Source organism: Brachycentrus maculatus, unplaced genomic scaffold, assembly GCF_059751285.1.
Source record: "Brachycentrus maculatus isolate JH-2025_06_01 unplaced genomic scaffold, ASM5975128v1 h1tg000050l, whole genome shotgun sequence".
Classification (NCBI taxonomy): Eukaryota; Metazoa; Arthropoda; class Insecta; order Trichoptera; family Brachycentridae; genus Brachycentrus; species Brachycentrus maculatus.
Genome location: NW_028280804.1, coordinates 782,708 through 799,596, shown reverse-complemented (window position 1 = coordinate 799,596; position 16,889 = coordinate 782,708). Strand labels below are relative to the sequence as shown.

The 16,889-nt window shown below is 35.0% G+C and overlaps 1 protein-coding gene across 1 annotated transcript; it reads right to left on the bottom strand.

Moving 5' to 3' along the window:
- Window positions 1–4,102: 4,102 nt before the first annotated feature.
- On the bottom strand, window positions 4,103–16,583 carry yata (N-terminal kinase-like protein yata). The gene is made up of 11 exons (XM_088277777.1): window positions 15,918–16,583; window positions 14,284–14,513; window positions 13,686–13,862; window positions 12,343–12,571; window positions 11,836–11,979; window positions 11,124–11,305; window positions 10,170–10,486; window positions 9,145–9,312; window positions 7,438–7,688; window positions 6,033–6,240; window positions 4,103–4,337 (listed from the first exon to the last, which is right to left on the bottom strand). Exons 1-11 carry the CDS (start codon window positions 16,293–16,295, stop codon window positions 4,189–4,191), a joined length of 2,433 nt encoding a protein of 810 aa, XP_088133903.1. The 5' UTR covers window positions 16,296–16,583; the 3' UTR covers window positions 4,103–4,188.
- Between the last annotated feature and the right edge of the window lie 306 nt (window positions 16,584–16,889).

Genomic DNA, 16,889 nt, shown 5'->3' with positions numbered 1-16,889 from the left:
TCAAGGAACATTCTATCATGATGATAGAATATTATATTCAACCTTTCAAGTGCCCATGAATTTGTGTTAAAATGGTTGAAATTCATATACAATTAACACTTATTTTCCTAATTAATTCAAGAGATTAACATCACTGTTACAAGAAAAATTATATACACCATTCCACATCTCAATGAGCACAGCCTATCTTGGCTAGGTCCTTCGATTCAAATCCAAACGAGCAATATATGTAATTATATAATATAAAGATTCACTATTATCGTAAAAACATGTTACGAAGTTTAATTACCTTGAATTCCTAGTTAGATGTTTAAATCCACAATAATACTGTTAAGTTTTTGATTGCCATCAGAAGAAAACATGTGTTTAAAAGTTCATATCCATAATTTTTATTTGAAGTCAGTCATTGGCCTTTCGTTCCTGAACACTAATGATGAATATCATTTACCATGCCTTTACCTTATTTAGCCTTAGCTGACAATATTCAGATGCAGATGCAGGTTTCTGTCATCAATCAAAGCTTCATATGGGCACTCAAAAAGTGAAAACAATTTAATTAGACCATGATTTCTTGTATATTTATTTAAAAAAAACAACCTTTTTGTTACGTTATAAAGATACAGTGAAACACGGATTTTACATTTACCTATTTCAGTCCCAATATATCGCTCACTCCTTTCAAGAACGTCATAAATCAAAAAACTTGATTTTTCAGGAGAACGTTTTTAAAGTTTAAAAATATAACACAATGTATGAAAAATAAATATCAAGCCACTTATTGAACTTTTTACTGTGCAACAGATCTTTTTAGGTAAAACCTGAAGGTTTTTTCTCCATTTGAAAAATATTTGGTTTATTTAAAAAAATAATTAAACAATACATTTTCTTCAAAATGCAAAAACAACATTTTCTGCCCTGTAGCGGGTAAATATTAAGTTAAAAATATGCCTTTTTTGCTGAGATATAGTAAATTTTTTGGGTATTCCGAAACCATGCACAAGTGAAAATTGTCGATTTTTGATTTATTACGTTCTTGAAAAGAGTGAGAGATATATTAGTACATTTATTACCCGCGTTTAGGTTATTTATTCCTGCAATTTATGTTGAAAATATTCACAAAATATGTTAGTTACACACGCCAGTCAGTATGACAAACTAGAAAATATTATAAAAGAATGGTTTGACAATGCATGAGCCAGCAATATCTATTGGAGGTTCAATCGTTCGTGAAAAGCCACTAGGCATTGCAAATCGACTAAACATGCAAGGATTTACTGCATCAAATGGATGGTTAGATTGCAAGTACATTGAGGGTCATAAAACATATTTTTCAAGCATTCAAGATGAAACTTTCAAATTTATATACATACATGATTAAAAAAATGATACAAAAAAAACAAACTAATCTAAAAAAAATAATTCTGTGTTATTTCTTTCAATGCCCCCATTTATATTTTCCCTCCGTTAAGGTATTTTATTAGTTTTTTGAAAAATGTAAAATAGGGGTTTCACTGTAGTTTAAAGATGATAAGTGCATGTTTTGTTTTTAATTGATTTGTTGAATTTGTGCAGATTTCACTATGACATTTCGTCGAATAAATTGAAAACACCACATTAATAATATGTATTGATCATCATATTCATTTAATTTTACTAAATCATCGGGTTTGGAAATTGATTAACACTTATTTCACACAGTTACGAAATTTTCCATACAATGTTGTTTATTTGGTGTATCATTTGAAATCACATGAAAATTAATCTCAAATACAAAATTGTGCCACACATGTAAATTGTTTTGTGCACACGCAGAATTTTTGCACACAAACTTAGAGGGAAAATTTCCCCTTCACTAATATTAAACTTATTCCGAAAGCACACAGAAATTACGAATACAGTATACATTTAACAATTTTTATTAAAAAAACATGTTAAATAATAATATTTTTGGTATGCAATAACTGAGAAGAAATAAAATTAACTGTATTATTATTCTAAGGAGTAATGGAGAAATTTGGACAATTTTTTATCTTATATATATATATATATATATATATATATATGTATGTATGTATGTATGTATGTATGTATGTATGTATGTATGTATGTATGTATATACATACATACATACATACATATATATATATAAATATATATATATATATATATATATTATATATATATATATATATATATATATATATATATATATATATATATATATATATATATATATATATATATATATATATATATATATATATATATATATATATATATATATATATATATATATATATATATATATATATATATATATATATATATATATATATATATATATATATATATATATATATATATATATATATATATATATATATATATATATATATATATATATTTATATGTTAGATTTTCTAAACCAAAAACACCATTTGACATACTGAATTTTTGTCGCTAAAAAACTGGGAATAGTAAATTTCATTTTACATCACTTTTTCATTACATAGTGATATACTTAAGAATAAATTTTATGGGTACATATTGAAATACAAAGGGCACAAATATTCAGTCAATTAGAATATTTAACTATTTAAAAAACTTGATATGTAATTGACTTACGCAAATATAATGCCGACAAACCGTTTTGAAGAATATCCAAGAAACCATTTACAAATTAGCGGGTCTTAAAACACTCAACAAATTTCCTATGCAAATTATAATCACACCTTTAGAATTTGTGACAAATAAAATAAACTTAGTTATGTTAAAAGGGGCCAGGGACAGTCAATGAAGCTTGGCAATCTGTTTCCATCAATTGAAGGTTTGAATTTAAGCGCAATAGTGGAACTTCGCTCAGTGTGTTCATGTTTTTCCCCAGTTGTTATGTAGATATCTGTGTAGAAACAGCACTGGCAGTGAGTGAAAAAGTTAATTTTGCTTAAATAATATTTTGATTTTACTTTCCATAATTCTGGAACTCAAGAGTACTTAAGGGCACGATACATGTGGTGTATTTGCCACTTGGTGAGCAACTGATTGAAAAATTGGAAATTGGACAGTAAAACGAGCAATCGAACGCGTCAATGACGCGTATAAATGTGCTTTAATAAAATTTTTGGTAATGCTGACAAAATTTGACATTTTGTCAGTCAAATTAATTATTGTGGCTGTTTTTTAATTGATATTTTGATCTGAATTCAAATTTGCAATGCGTTATTTTTTGGTAAGGTTTCTCCATAAAACGATCATACCGTTATACAGTGATTAGTTTAGTTTGATTTACTTAATTATATATTCATATATTTATCTAACTAAAATGTAATTTTAACAATTTTTTATTTTAATTTTGAATTACAAAAACACCTTACTAATTTCATTGCAAAAATAAATGCTATACAAATTTAAAATCAGTCGTAAAAAACGGACTTTATAATTAATTAATAGACAAAAAGTAAAATTTTGTCAATGAACTTTTTTCTCTCTCTGAACATATGTAAATTTAAAAAAAAACTGAACTCTAAAGTACATCAGAAACCACCACAGTTATGCATTTAACAAAATTACTGTCAACCAGTGTAATTTTCCATCAATGAGAGCCCACAAATGACAATTGCTTCAGTTGCTTTTAAATGATCAATTGGTCACATTGATGAGCATCATTTACCAGAAACATAGATCATTTTACTGACCGTCCCCGAACCCTTGAATGCAGCAAAGCAACCTTTGAAAATTTACTCAAATTGTAGATAGAAGGGAATGTTTAAGATTCAACTGTCATAAAATAACGTAATTGAAAGATAAAAAAGACCTACATATATTATATATTGGTAAAAATTTCTAACAATATCTATTTCATAGCTTATTAAAACTGCTGTTTGAGCTTAAAAGTATCTCATTATATACCATAAATCTAAATGGATTAAAGAGAACACGGTAATGTACTCTTCTCTATAGCAACTGCCTATAAAATTGGTGTTTATCATTTATTCACAATATTAAATATTTGGAAAGGTCAGAGCAAAAAATGAAAAGACAAGCTAAAGGAAAAGGATGCCGAATGCTGGCTAAGGCTTTTATAAAAATAAACATTATAAAATTTAAAGTTAAGATAATTTTTATTAATATATTAGATTTTAGGGATATCAAAAAGTCATATAAGCAAAATGGAAATGTTTTATAGAGCTAAAATGGTTGGGGTTTTTTGGTAGCTAATTTCATGGGCCCCTGCTGAGTTCTAGCAGTCCGTCGCGCCTCTAGCTCTCTCTGCCTCTGCAGTTTCCTTTCTTCTCTCTTTCTCTTCATTTCTTCCAATTTATTGACATTACCTGTGTCTGCAAATAGTAAAATACCAATGTTAATTTACTGACAAAACATTATTTATTCACAATATTAGTAGACTCGAGAGTGGCTCGATGATTTGGGGGCCACACGAGCTTAAGTACTCTCTTATGGTAGAGAAAGTCCAAAAGAAGTTTTTGAGGTATCTCTACATGAGAGAGTACGGCTATTATCCTTGGCTCTACCCGACCCAGTTTCTCCAGGGTAAGCTTGGCTACAATAGTTTAGAGACTAGAAGGAATGTGTATTTGATTACGCATTTTTATCGATTGTTGCGCGGTATGATCGATAATCCTGAAATTATCCAGAGCATTGGTCTGTATGTTCCCGATAGTTACCTAAGACAGCGTCGGCATAGATTGTTTCACATTCCTATACACAGGACCAACCTGCCGATGGTTATGCCTGTAGGAAGAGCTACCGCTATGTTGAACAATATCACATTGGATATTGATCTGTTCCATGTGTCCGAAGGAGTTTTCCGAAGCGAGATTCTTCTACACATTTAAGAAGAGTCTTCTTGCGTAATTTTTAATTTGTTTTTTTAATGTATACGCCTTAAATGTTTGTTTGTAATGTATATATTAATTATTGAATAAATTGAATTGAATTGAATTGAATTGAATGTTGAATTTGCTTCTGTACTCTCTGTGCTTACTCAGTAACGTGCACAGAGAATTAATCAGGGTAGGCAGTAAGATAAGCTAAATACTACTTTGTAAGGTAGGGTAGATACTGGTTGCATTTTTATATGTCACGCAGGTATGTTAGGATAGGCACTGCTTTTCTGCCTATAAAAGCACGCCCCTGGGGGTACTAATCATCGTGCTATCTTCTTTATACAAGTACCTGAAACACGCTCTTTTAGAGGAATCTCTTTTTTTAGTACTATATTATATGTATTGTTGAATGTGTGTTTTGAAGATATGTACGCATATAATAATAATTTTAATGTTATAATAATAATTTTGGATAACTTCAAGGGCGCTTCACTGTGATTAAATTGGGGAAAAGGAGATTGTGGAAATGATTTAGCAAACAAATATTTTTTTTATTTTTAAAGATCATCTCACTCCCACTATTTCTAACTGCTGGTGGAAAAGCATTCCACGCCATCAGTCCACAACTTTAGTGCGCTGGTTAAAATGTGAACAGTATTGATTGCTCAATCAGTGATTGTAATATTCTTCTTCTTCAAACCCTTATCCGCGCCCCAATGGTGCATAGGGCACTGCATCATATAAACGCAGTGTTTTCTTGATCGTTAACACATGAAGGAAATGTGATCCGCCCATTGCTTCAGGTTTTAAATATACATTAGTATATTTAATAGTTAATGATAAATAATGAATAATTATGATTCATATCATACCATATCAATTATTCATACAACTTGTTCATTTTCTTCAAACCCTCATCCTCACCGATGGTGCATAGGGCACTGCATCACATAAACGCGTGTTATCTTGATCGTTAACACATGAAGAACAGGTGATTAGCCCTTCGCTTCAGGTACCAGTCCAGGGTAGTATTGAATAAATATTAGTGTGAAAAAAAATCACTTATATTTATTTGAACTCCCCTGGGAATTAAACCCGGGACCTCCAGAACGGTAGCCAAGCGTGCTGACCATTACACTACGGAGGCGGATAATAATATTATTTGGCGTTTATTATTATGTAACTCACTGGCATTGACTTCATCGATGGGTTCGAATTCTCCATCCTCCCAGGCGCTGAGGGCGTCCATGCTGTTCCCGTGGCTGGTGGTGGTGTTGGCCGTGGTGCTGCTGTTCTCCTTGCCGTTGTTGGGCGCCGCGTTGCTGATGGGGTGCTCCGTCCAGTTGGAGTTGGGGGCCCACGTCTCACTGGGGCTCGAGAGAGATGCGGCCGCACTCTAAATACAAATCAGATATTTCAGTTAATAAGAGTGGTTGCCACAATCATAGAGTTGTATTTTTGTCTTTTTAAGTTGATATAAAGATCATGAATTAACAAGTTATTTAAAAAAAATATATTTAAAAGTTTCTTAATAAATTTTCAAAATAAGTTTCAAGTTTATAAATAAAATTTAAATCTTAAACTAGAATGTTAGAGCAAGATTACAAATGAAATTTAGAAAGAAATTCATAAAAGTGGTAAAGATTTTGATCTTTTCAATTATATTATACTGAAATTGCATGTCGTAATTGCTTAATCGCTTCCGTGGTGTAATGGGTAGCGTTTTTAGTTACCATGCTGGAGGTCTCGGTTCGATTCCCAAGGGGGAGGGGTAAAATAAATATTAGTGATTTTAGACTTTAATATTTATTTCAATTATCTTGGACTTAGCGAAGGAAAAAACACCTTGCCTTCATGTGGGTAAGATAACACTGTGTCAATATAACGCGGTGCTCTATGCACCATTGGGTGTGGATAAGGGTAAGAAGGAGAAGAATATATTACATGGATTGACTTTTTAAAATCCTAATTTTATATTTTCTAGGGATTAATAGCAAAGCAGTTAACCGCCCTACACATACGAGCGTACGTGATACGCGTCTTTATTCCGCACCATTGCGCTAACCCTGTGCCAAAAATATTTAATACGAGACAGAGAGAGGGAACACGCTAACGAAAAAGTACATCAATTCCGACCTAAAAGCATCTATTGTGGAAAAAAAATTCAGGTTTGAATACAAAATGGTTTTCAAAATTCTGTAGGAAAAAAGATGATTTTTTTCTACAGAATTAACTCAAATAATAACCCGAGAGTAGGGTGGTAAAAAACGCTGAGACAATGGTATGCACATGTGAGAAGAATAGAACCATCCACATTGCACTGCACGACCAACCAAAAAGGTAGATGACTTCCGGGTAGACTACCAAAGAGATGGATTGACAGCTGGGAATCGAATCCTTCTTAAAAACAGGCCACAAGGCCTACACCAAGCAGAAGAAAAAGAAAATGAAGAATAGCAAAGCCCAAGAGATGAAGACAATTATTCACAAGTGATAGTCGACGTCAGGGTGACCTAACATGACACACACAGGAGAGAAGACGATAATGATGCAGTACACCATTATATAAAGAGTTTGTGTTGAATGATTTTACCGGTTCTTCTTCCAGCGTGCCCCACTCCTCGTTGTCCCAGCCGTCGGCCTCGCTGAGCGCCTCGAGTGTGGCAGAAAGGGGCGCGGCGGGCGCGGGGCCCCCCACGCCGGCGGGCCCGCCCAGCTCGCCCCACTGCGCCCCCATGTCCCAGTGCTCCGGGTCGTAGTCCGAGGCCGACTCGCTGCGCTCCAGGGACGTCATGGACGTCACCGACGACGTCGTCGTGGACATGCTGCTCGAGGAAGGTTGCTCTGAAAAGAAACCATTCTTTATAAACTCTTATATAGAATTATAAACTCCTATTGTTCATGCAAATAGTTTTGAAAATAGGTGCCTGAGGCGAATTCTGGGTATAAAGTAGTATGACTTCGTCAGGAATGACGATGTGAGGAGAAGAACTCAACAGCCCCTCATACTGGAAGTCCTGAAGAGGAGAAGGTGGACATGGTTGGGACATGTCCTTAGAATGCCACCTGAGAGCATCAACCCCTTATGTCTCTTCTTCCAACCCCGAGGATTCCGGCGCCCCGGAAGGCCGCTGACGAACATTCACCGACTATAATCAGCGGAACATCGAGACGCCGGACTGACCTGGGAGGAAGCCAAGGAGATGGCGCGTGATAGAGTGACTTGGAAATGTCTCGTGTTGGCCATATGCTCCCACCTGAGCGAACATGGAAAGAAGAAGAATTGTTCATGCCAAAAATTGTGTACTTCTTATAACAATTTGTTTATTAAAATTGTAGGCATAAATGTTTTTGAGAAGAACAAAGAGACGCAGTTCATTAAGCTTGAAATGTTTACAATATTGTCCCCACCACATGCAACGCCTTTAAAATCGTATATAAGGGGTGGAGGACCAATATTTTGGTGCTCAGATTAGATTAATATTCAAACGTGCATACGTCGCGTTCGCTCTTTTTATATTGGTGTCGCTTTGTTCTTTTCACTTTGTAATTTTTTTATAAATAAATAAGTGTCTTCATTTGCGCGTTTCCGTCTTCCTCATTACAAGTGTTCCAGTACCATTAGACGAAACACCAATGCATGTTGTACGTTGTCCGCCAATATAGTGTAATGGTCAGCACGCTCGGCTACCATTTCGGGTTCGATTCCCAGGGGGGGTCAAATAAATATAAGTGATTTTTTTCACTCTAATATTTATTCAATATCACCCTGGACTGGTACCTGAAGCGTAGGGCTGATCACCTTTCCTTCGTGTATTAACGATCAAGATAACACTGTGTTTATAAAATGCAGTGTAATAATGCAAATATAAATAATTACTTTTATTAATTTTCACTCCCCCCCCTGGGAATTGAACCCCAGCACGGTAGGCAAAGGCGCTGAAGGACATATCTAAGCCAAGGTGGACATCTTGGACACAAGATGGTGCATAGGGCAGTGCATCATATAAACGCAGTGTTATCTTGATTGTTAACACACAAAGGAATGGTGATCAGCCCTCCGTTTTAGGTACCGGTCCAGGGTAATATTGAATAAATATTTGAGTGAAAAAATAATATGGGTATTGATTTGCCCGACCCAAATATATATATGTACATATTTGTTTTTATTGACTAACCCGAGCAGCGTTCGGGTAGTCTTGTTTCGAGTTGTTTGGTGATGATTTCCTGCACCGAGATTTATAAAAGAGAAATATTATATCTGGATAGAATGGTATTACATTTTAAGATAAATCATTACCCAATGAAGCCGGCTTAGACATGAGTTTTGGAGTGCCCCCTTGGTGGGGGCGTCCGGCAGTGTCCGAGTGGCTGCGGTAGAACTTGGCGGCCACGGCTGTTACGGCCCATCCGGCCCACGTGGCGGCTGCGTTGCTCAGGGACGGAGTGGCCGTATGGACGTCTGCCTCTGTGGAATGCAATAAAAATATATTTCAGTACCTAACTGCATTGACATGCGCATTTCATAGATATAAGATGCCCAGGAGTTACAGATGAATGTACACATGTGAGCGTTTTATGGACTGCAGTTCTATGTATACAAAAAAGGGCATTTTCTATTGATATTTTTTCTCTCTTTCTAACCACAGATGTCACTAATGGTACGATGGTTGATATCAAAAATATAAACATAAAACAATTGAAAACCGTTTTTTTTTAAATACTAAAAACTGTACAAAAAATTATGTTTTTTTGTTGTTTTTTTTAACCCTCAAGTTTTAAGTGCATAGGGCACTACATCGTAGCAACACAGTCTAGATTATTAATTGCATGGAGGCAAGGTGATCAACCCTGCATTTCTTGTACCAGTCCAGGAGAATCGTGTCGGGTTGTGGTTCCGTGGTTAGTGTCGCCAACTCTTAAGTCAGAGTTTCTCGTTTCGAACCCACTCTACCAGAATTTGAAAATAATAAAAACACAAATGTTTCCCTTTTTAAAACAAAAACTAAATTAAATAAATAAATATGAAGGTCACATCACCCATATTTATTTAAAAATCAAATCCATAGGTCAAAATCACCCATATTTATTTTGTGTGCCATTTTTTTCTTTTGCATTACATGACATTCAAATACAAAAAAATATGAATAAAATATAAATATAAATACAAAAAAAGATCCCACAAAGGCATGGCCTGTGTGTGGGTATACAATATTATTTAGTAAAGGGTACAAGGGTATAATTATTATAAGTAGAACTAGAATAATAGTGTTAATATATAAAATACAAAAAAATACTTGACCATATATACATTGATAAACATACCCATGTCCTCCTTGAGGCTGGGGTCCTCGGAGACCTTCTCCAGCTTCCCGAGGAAGCCGCGCACGGTGCGGAAGACCGAGTCCCGCACCTGCTTCTCGGCGTCCAGCGCGAGCGGGCAGAGCGCGGGCAGGATGCGCAGGGCCACCTCGGCCAGCAGGAAGTACTGCTGCGTGGCGGCCAGCGCCAGCACACCGGCCTGCCGCGCCGGCGGGAAGGGGTCCCGCGTGGCGCGCACGAAGGCCGAGATCAGCACCTTCTGCCGGATCTGCGGGTGCAGGTGCGGGGCTATCTTGCCCAGGCATACCGTCGTGTTGGTTCTGCAAATGTGTAATCACTTATTTATTTGGGAATTATACAGCTTATACAAAAAAAAAAATATCTATATGAAAATAGTTAGATGTCCACCTTGACTTAGATATGTCCGTCAGCGCGTTTGCCTACCGTGGGGGGGGGGTGAAAATTAATAAAAGTAATTATTTAAATTTGCATTATTACACTGCATTTTAAAAACACAGTGTTATCTTGATCGTTAACACATGAAGGAAAGGTGATCAGCCCTACGCTTCAGGTACCAGTCCAGGGTAGTATTGAATAAATATTAGAGTGAAAAAATCACTTATATATATTTGACCCCCCTTGGGAATCGAATCCGGGACCTCCAGAACGGAAGCCGAGCGTGCTGACTATTACACTACGGAGGCGGTAATTAGTGATTTTACAGCATCAAATTGACGCAATGTTCATTTGGTTGTTTACTATATGATGGCAAGGTTGCAAAATATTTTAGTGAAAAAAAATACATTTATTTTGACCCCCCTGGGGATCACATGACAGCATGGTAGCTAAACGCGCTAACCACTACACTACGGAGGTGGATAAATCACATTGAAAGGTTATCACATGGAATAATCCTAAACATTGATTGTAACAATCACATACATGTAGTTATTTTACCTGATGCCACCCTGATCATCCTTGGATTGTAATCTCGCAAAATGTCGCAGGACCTCAACATTCAAGTTGTTGTAGTTCAGCTTCGGAGCGAGATGAATTATAGATTTCACAGTCTGTTCTCTAATTATCGGGTTTGTGTCTAGGAAACCGTTCACCACTTGCGGAAATATTTGATCGTTTACCTGCGAGTCAAAAGTACCACATATAACATGTATGAAGTAAGCAGTAGATATTTGAACAAAAAGAAGTACAGTAAAGCCTCGGTATAATGGACTCATTTGGGGGGGGAGCGGGTGTCCACAAAAGCTGAAAGTCTGTTAAACTTAAATTTAAAAATAAGTTTTAAATAAATCAAACAACAAGTATTTAGATGTAAATAAACAATACAAAACACAAACAAAATTCTATTTATTGTCGTCAGACACTCATTGTGAATGACGGTGCGTTGATATTGACGCGCTTGCTTTCGGTAATCTTACTTTGAAAAAGGAATCAAGTTATGTTTGCACTTTTGAAGTTTTGAGACATCATTTTTTATTATCATGGCTGCTTAAAATTGCTTCCAAGCGGCGATACTTTAATTTAAGCATGTTTAATATTAACAGGACATTTTTAATTTGTTTACATGACTGTTTTTTTTACCGTTATATCCAAAGTTTGTTGAATAGAGGTCCGTTATATCGAGGTTTTACTGTACGGATATCATACTTACTGTTCCATTTTGTATGTGAGAAATGAATAAATCTAATTGCTGCAGCAAACGCGACCGAGTGGTCCTGTCGTTTGAGGCGAAAAGCTTCACAACACAAGGAACTATTTGCTTCTGGTAATCTGCATCACTCAGGAGTCTACCAAGCTAAAATAAAGCAAATTTTTTAGTAGGTAAAAGGTTTCAGCTTTTTGTTGATAGCTGAGGGCAAAGAATTGCTAGCTTGGTTTAATATTGACAGATTTTCAATTAATGTTAACTACTTCACGCTGGTGGTTTGTTTTACAAAAATAGAACTAAAAATATCAGGTTATTTTATATATTGTTTAAAGAATTTACTCAATTTAAGAGTTATGAGAGACAAGCTCAGTTCGAGTGTTTATCTTATGTAATGCAAGTCGAAACACATGAGCAGTGCTAGGGTTGATGCGTTACGACGCATGTACCGTCCGCGAACACTGCTCGTTCAAAAGAATCAAATGGTAAATGGAAAATTATAAATGATTGTACCTTAAACATAGGAGAAAGAACAGCGCTTCCAGCATCTCCATATTGAAAAGCCGTCAAGAGTTGTGGTAATATTTTATGCGTACAAACACCTTCGGGAAAATTATCTAATTGTCCGCTTAAATTAGAGAAAAATCTGCTTTTTTCCGCCTTATCCTTTATTTGTATTTCCTCTAGAAAGAGCAGAGTATCTACTAAATCATTCTTAAAATATCCTCCAGGCTTACGGCATCTGTAATCAAAGTTTTATAAAAATATTAAAAATGATAACACTGCTATTACAAATAACCTTCAAAGATTTTTTCCTTGTCATTTTTAATAAGGCATACTATGCAATGCCTCTACTTTTAGAGGTTAGTTTGCAGGTAGGATAGTAAAGATAGGGAAGGTAAATGTATAAAATACATAAAAAATACTCTGAGCAGTAGAAAATAAATCTTTTTTGAATTTATTTTGCAATTAGCAGGAATCAAGCCCGCAACGTCAGTTTCGCAGTCGGACGTTTAAACAACTACGCCACGGCGCCTGTATAAATGTAAATTAAATGTGTTTTACTATTGTAAGAATAGCTATATAATTCCTCCAGCTTCAGTACGGAATATGCACATTTTAAAACCAAGACAATACAGTCTTCTATCAATGCTGTCGTTTTATATTACCTCCCAAGAATTAACCGAATCACAAAGTACATTTGAGATACGGTTATTTCATCTTAACACACTATGGACGGGAAAGGCTACCCATTTGGTTGATTGAAGCTTCCTTACGGGAAAGGTATTTTTACCTTCTGCGCTGGACGCATTTCAAAGTCAGAAAAGAAGGAATTACATATTTAATGTTTTTAAATGAATATTATGTTCTAATCTCTTTGTTAATGTCTTGACTATAAGTACATAATTATCAAATCCTGTCGCCAGCGGTCCGTAGGCTTAAAATACACCCGCCCGAAATGTGTGAATCTCACATATATCATAATTATCAGAAAGTTTCAATTTATATGTGGTTGATTTAAAATTCACATGAATACAGTGACGAAAAATGGAAGCCAGGGAGGAAGAGAAGAAGGGAGGCATCTATAGGAATACAGACAGTAAAATAATTTTCAATTTCAATTTTACTTGACAAATACCACTATTTAAAAAAATCATATTGATCAAATTCATCATCACATTGTGACAGCTGTTTTGATGAATTCAGCATCATTAACAAACACAATAATTGTGTTGAATAATGATTTAAGAAATAGTGGTATGTAAATGACACAAGGAAAATAAAAATAAAAAATGGATAAAATGACTGCCGAATCAATTAAAACAGTAATAAAACAGTAAACTAGATAAGATTACCTTGTAATAATATCAGCCGGGTTTGGTCTGGATGCAGGATTGGCACTTACTAGTTCGCAGTACAAGGAACTTAATTGTTTCGGGAGAGATTCCAACATTTTTAAACTAGATTGTTTGGTCAGTGGGCCGTTGAATACTTCCCAAATAAGGCAGCCTAGTCCCCACATATCTGTAGAGCTGAAATTAATTTTTTTACCATCATATTTATTTAAATATAAACAATAAAATTACAATATTCTGATGATGTGTTCAACGATTTTGCGATTTTGATGGTGTCTCCAAATATTTCTTCACAAATAAGGATTATCTATAAATATGAAAATATATGGAAATATGGAGATTCTCTGGAATAAAAGTTTTCTCATTCCAACACAGATGGCTGTTGTTAACTCACATATACTGTGTCACGGGTTTGATCAGTATATCTAGGAGTTCCAAAAATTGGAGTAGTGTGGTTGTCAATCATGGGTAGAACTGGTGAATGTAACACGTGTGTAAAGTCATCACTTAACCAGTTGTGGAACTAGTACATGGAGCGTAGGGCTAATCACCTTTCCATTGTATATTTAATAAAGTAACACTTTTTATGAAAACTTACCATTTTGTCACAGATTTGAGTTTTACGGGGTCATTTTTTTCCGGTGGGTCGTAAATGTCGAGTGCTGGCAGAATTTTCACGGCCAGAGACGGTGCACTCTCCTGGTTGTACTGAGACAAGAACTCGAACCCCCCCAACTTCCACTCCCCAGACACGGTGACAAACACCGAGAATATGGACACATTGTTGTGCCGCAAGTTTCCGTCGTTTGTCAAGAATGACAATGCTCTCTGTGAAATAGATTTTGTGTCAAGTATTTATTCATTAAGCTATCTTAAGCATCAAGGCCTATACCTTGCTCGGATTATCTAGCGGAACCAGTACCTGTGTTGGGAGTGAGATTAAAACTATGCAATTTCTATTGGAATCTTAATGCGCTATATGCATATGTTTTCATAACTATCTACTAGATAGTTTGGACAAAGCCCTAATTTTCCAGAATTTCATATAAAGTATATAAACAAGCATTAAGTTTCTGCGTCATTATATCTGTCTAATGACTGCAGTGGCGTAGTTGGGTAGACGTTTGACTCCAAAACAAGCGTCGCCGGTTAGATTCCCGCCAATTGCAAAATATTTTATTTTTGTTTCGGCATTAACTTTGTGGTAAGACATGTTACAATGATTAAAGAAAATACTTCGTTTTTTACCACTTGAGTTTTATTATAGATTACATGTTTCAGAAGTTAAACTTCCATCATTCAGGTCTGTATAATAATAGTTATTATACAGACCTGAATGATGGAAGTTTAAATTCTGAAACATGTAGTCTATAATAAAACTCAAGTGGTAAAAAACAAAGTGTTTTCTTTAATAATTGCAAAATAAATTCAAGAAAGATTTATTTTTAATTGGTCTTGGTATTTTTCACATTTAACTTCCCTATCCTACCTGCAGACAAGCCTCTAAAAGTAGAGGCTTTGCTGGTTATTCTTTTAAAAAAAAAAACATTGTTTTAACCCTGAAGCGTACAATGTCATATTGTCATATTAGCATAGAAATAATTTGACACTAGGTCTATGAACGTCAACAATATTATGCTGAAAATATTGACAATGGCGATGCTTTCAAGTCAATTTTTTTACATAATACACGCATAGTATCTTGCATACCATAACTGTGTCAGAACATGAATATAATACATTGGTAGTCAATCTCAATTTATTTGACAATTAAATGCTATGACCCGTTAACGTTAAGTAGTGATCATGTCTTTAAGAACAGTGTCTGTCGATGGTCGCTTCTTGTTGGAAGGGACAAGGTAGAAAGTGAATTAATTAAAAGTCCAGGTGTAATTATTTTGTTGTAAAACTTTTATACTGTAAATTGTTATTGTATCTATTGTATGTAATGTATTTAATCTAATTATTAAAAAAAAAACAAATAATAATAGAATAAAAAAATTGTATTAACATGTAAGTATTTCAGCTCAACACAGGCCATGCCTAAAGAGCCGTAATATATATGGTAAAAAAATGTATGTATCTATGAAATAAATTAAATAAATAATAAAAACGAGCATGTTTGGGCTGTTGAATTTTGTACAAGCTTGTATAATTTCATCAAATTTCAACAAGAAATGTTCATTACAAACATAAATATAAAAACGTATGTGATCAGTATGTGGAACTTACAGTAATCTGAAAGAGTCCCCAAGCTAAATATAAATCTTTTTGCTGCCCCTCCAGAGGCAACTGGTTCAAGTAAACAGAGAGAGGTTCGACAGCTTCCGTTGCGATATAAAGCACTTTATCACTTTCGCAACTGTCTAAGAAGTGCATCAGACTGGGGTGTCTCAGAGTCTTCAATTTTTTTAAGGCCGACTTCGCGACTTCTAGCTGCGTTTCGGAGCTTTTCTGGACATCAAATAAAAAGACTGACACTTCCTCTTGGGTACCTCGTTTCTTTCCCTTGTGCAAGCTCCAAACGCTTTTATCGTTCAAACCCTGGACCGGATCTCCGATCTCGTAGGGAAAATCCTTGGTAGGATCGCGAGAGAAGAATGACCACATTTTCAATGTTTTCTTAATAATTTTAAAAAGCTAATTAATTAATGGCAATTAAAGTGATTGTTCACATGGTATTTTTTACACACATATAATAATTAATTGATTGACGACTGAAAACAATAACTGAACATTTTGAGTAAAGGAAAAAATAAGACACGGATTTCAAAACAAGTAAATATTCCAAATATCATCTAACAATAATTGGTAACATAATGCAATTCGTGCAATCGTTGGCACTTGGCACTTTTGACAGTTCTTGACATTCGACTTCAGCAATATTTATTTCAGTGTGACCAGTTCCAAAATGATTGTAGGATTTTTAGTAAATTCGAGCAGTTGTAAATTACTTTATCCCTTTGGCCACCAAAATCCGATACATCGGCTTTCGGTACTCTACCGAGAAATACCAGATCCGTCGGATCTGACTACGAGTGTCGGGTTGTGGTCCCGTGGTTAGTGTCGCGGAATCAATTATCAGAGTTTCTCGGTTCGAACCCACACTAGCACAATTTGATACCTATTTCTAATGATAAGCCGCTTAGACTCACAGAAATAGTATGAAATGGAAATATTTGTGTAAATAACAAACACAAATAT

Coding starts and splice junctions, on each gene's coding strand:
- yata (XM_088277777.1), bottom strand. CDS start 16,295: ATGTGGTCATTCTTCTCTCGCGATCCTACCAAGGATTTTCCCTACGAG. Junction 11,306..11,835: donor CTCACATACAAAATGGAACA/GTAAGTATGATA, acceptor TTTGACTCGCAG/GTAAACGATCAAATATTTCC. Junction 4,338..6,032: donor CATCGATGAAGTCAATGCCA/GTGAGTTACATA, acceptor TACTATTTGCAG/ACACAGGTAATGTCAATAAA.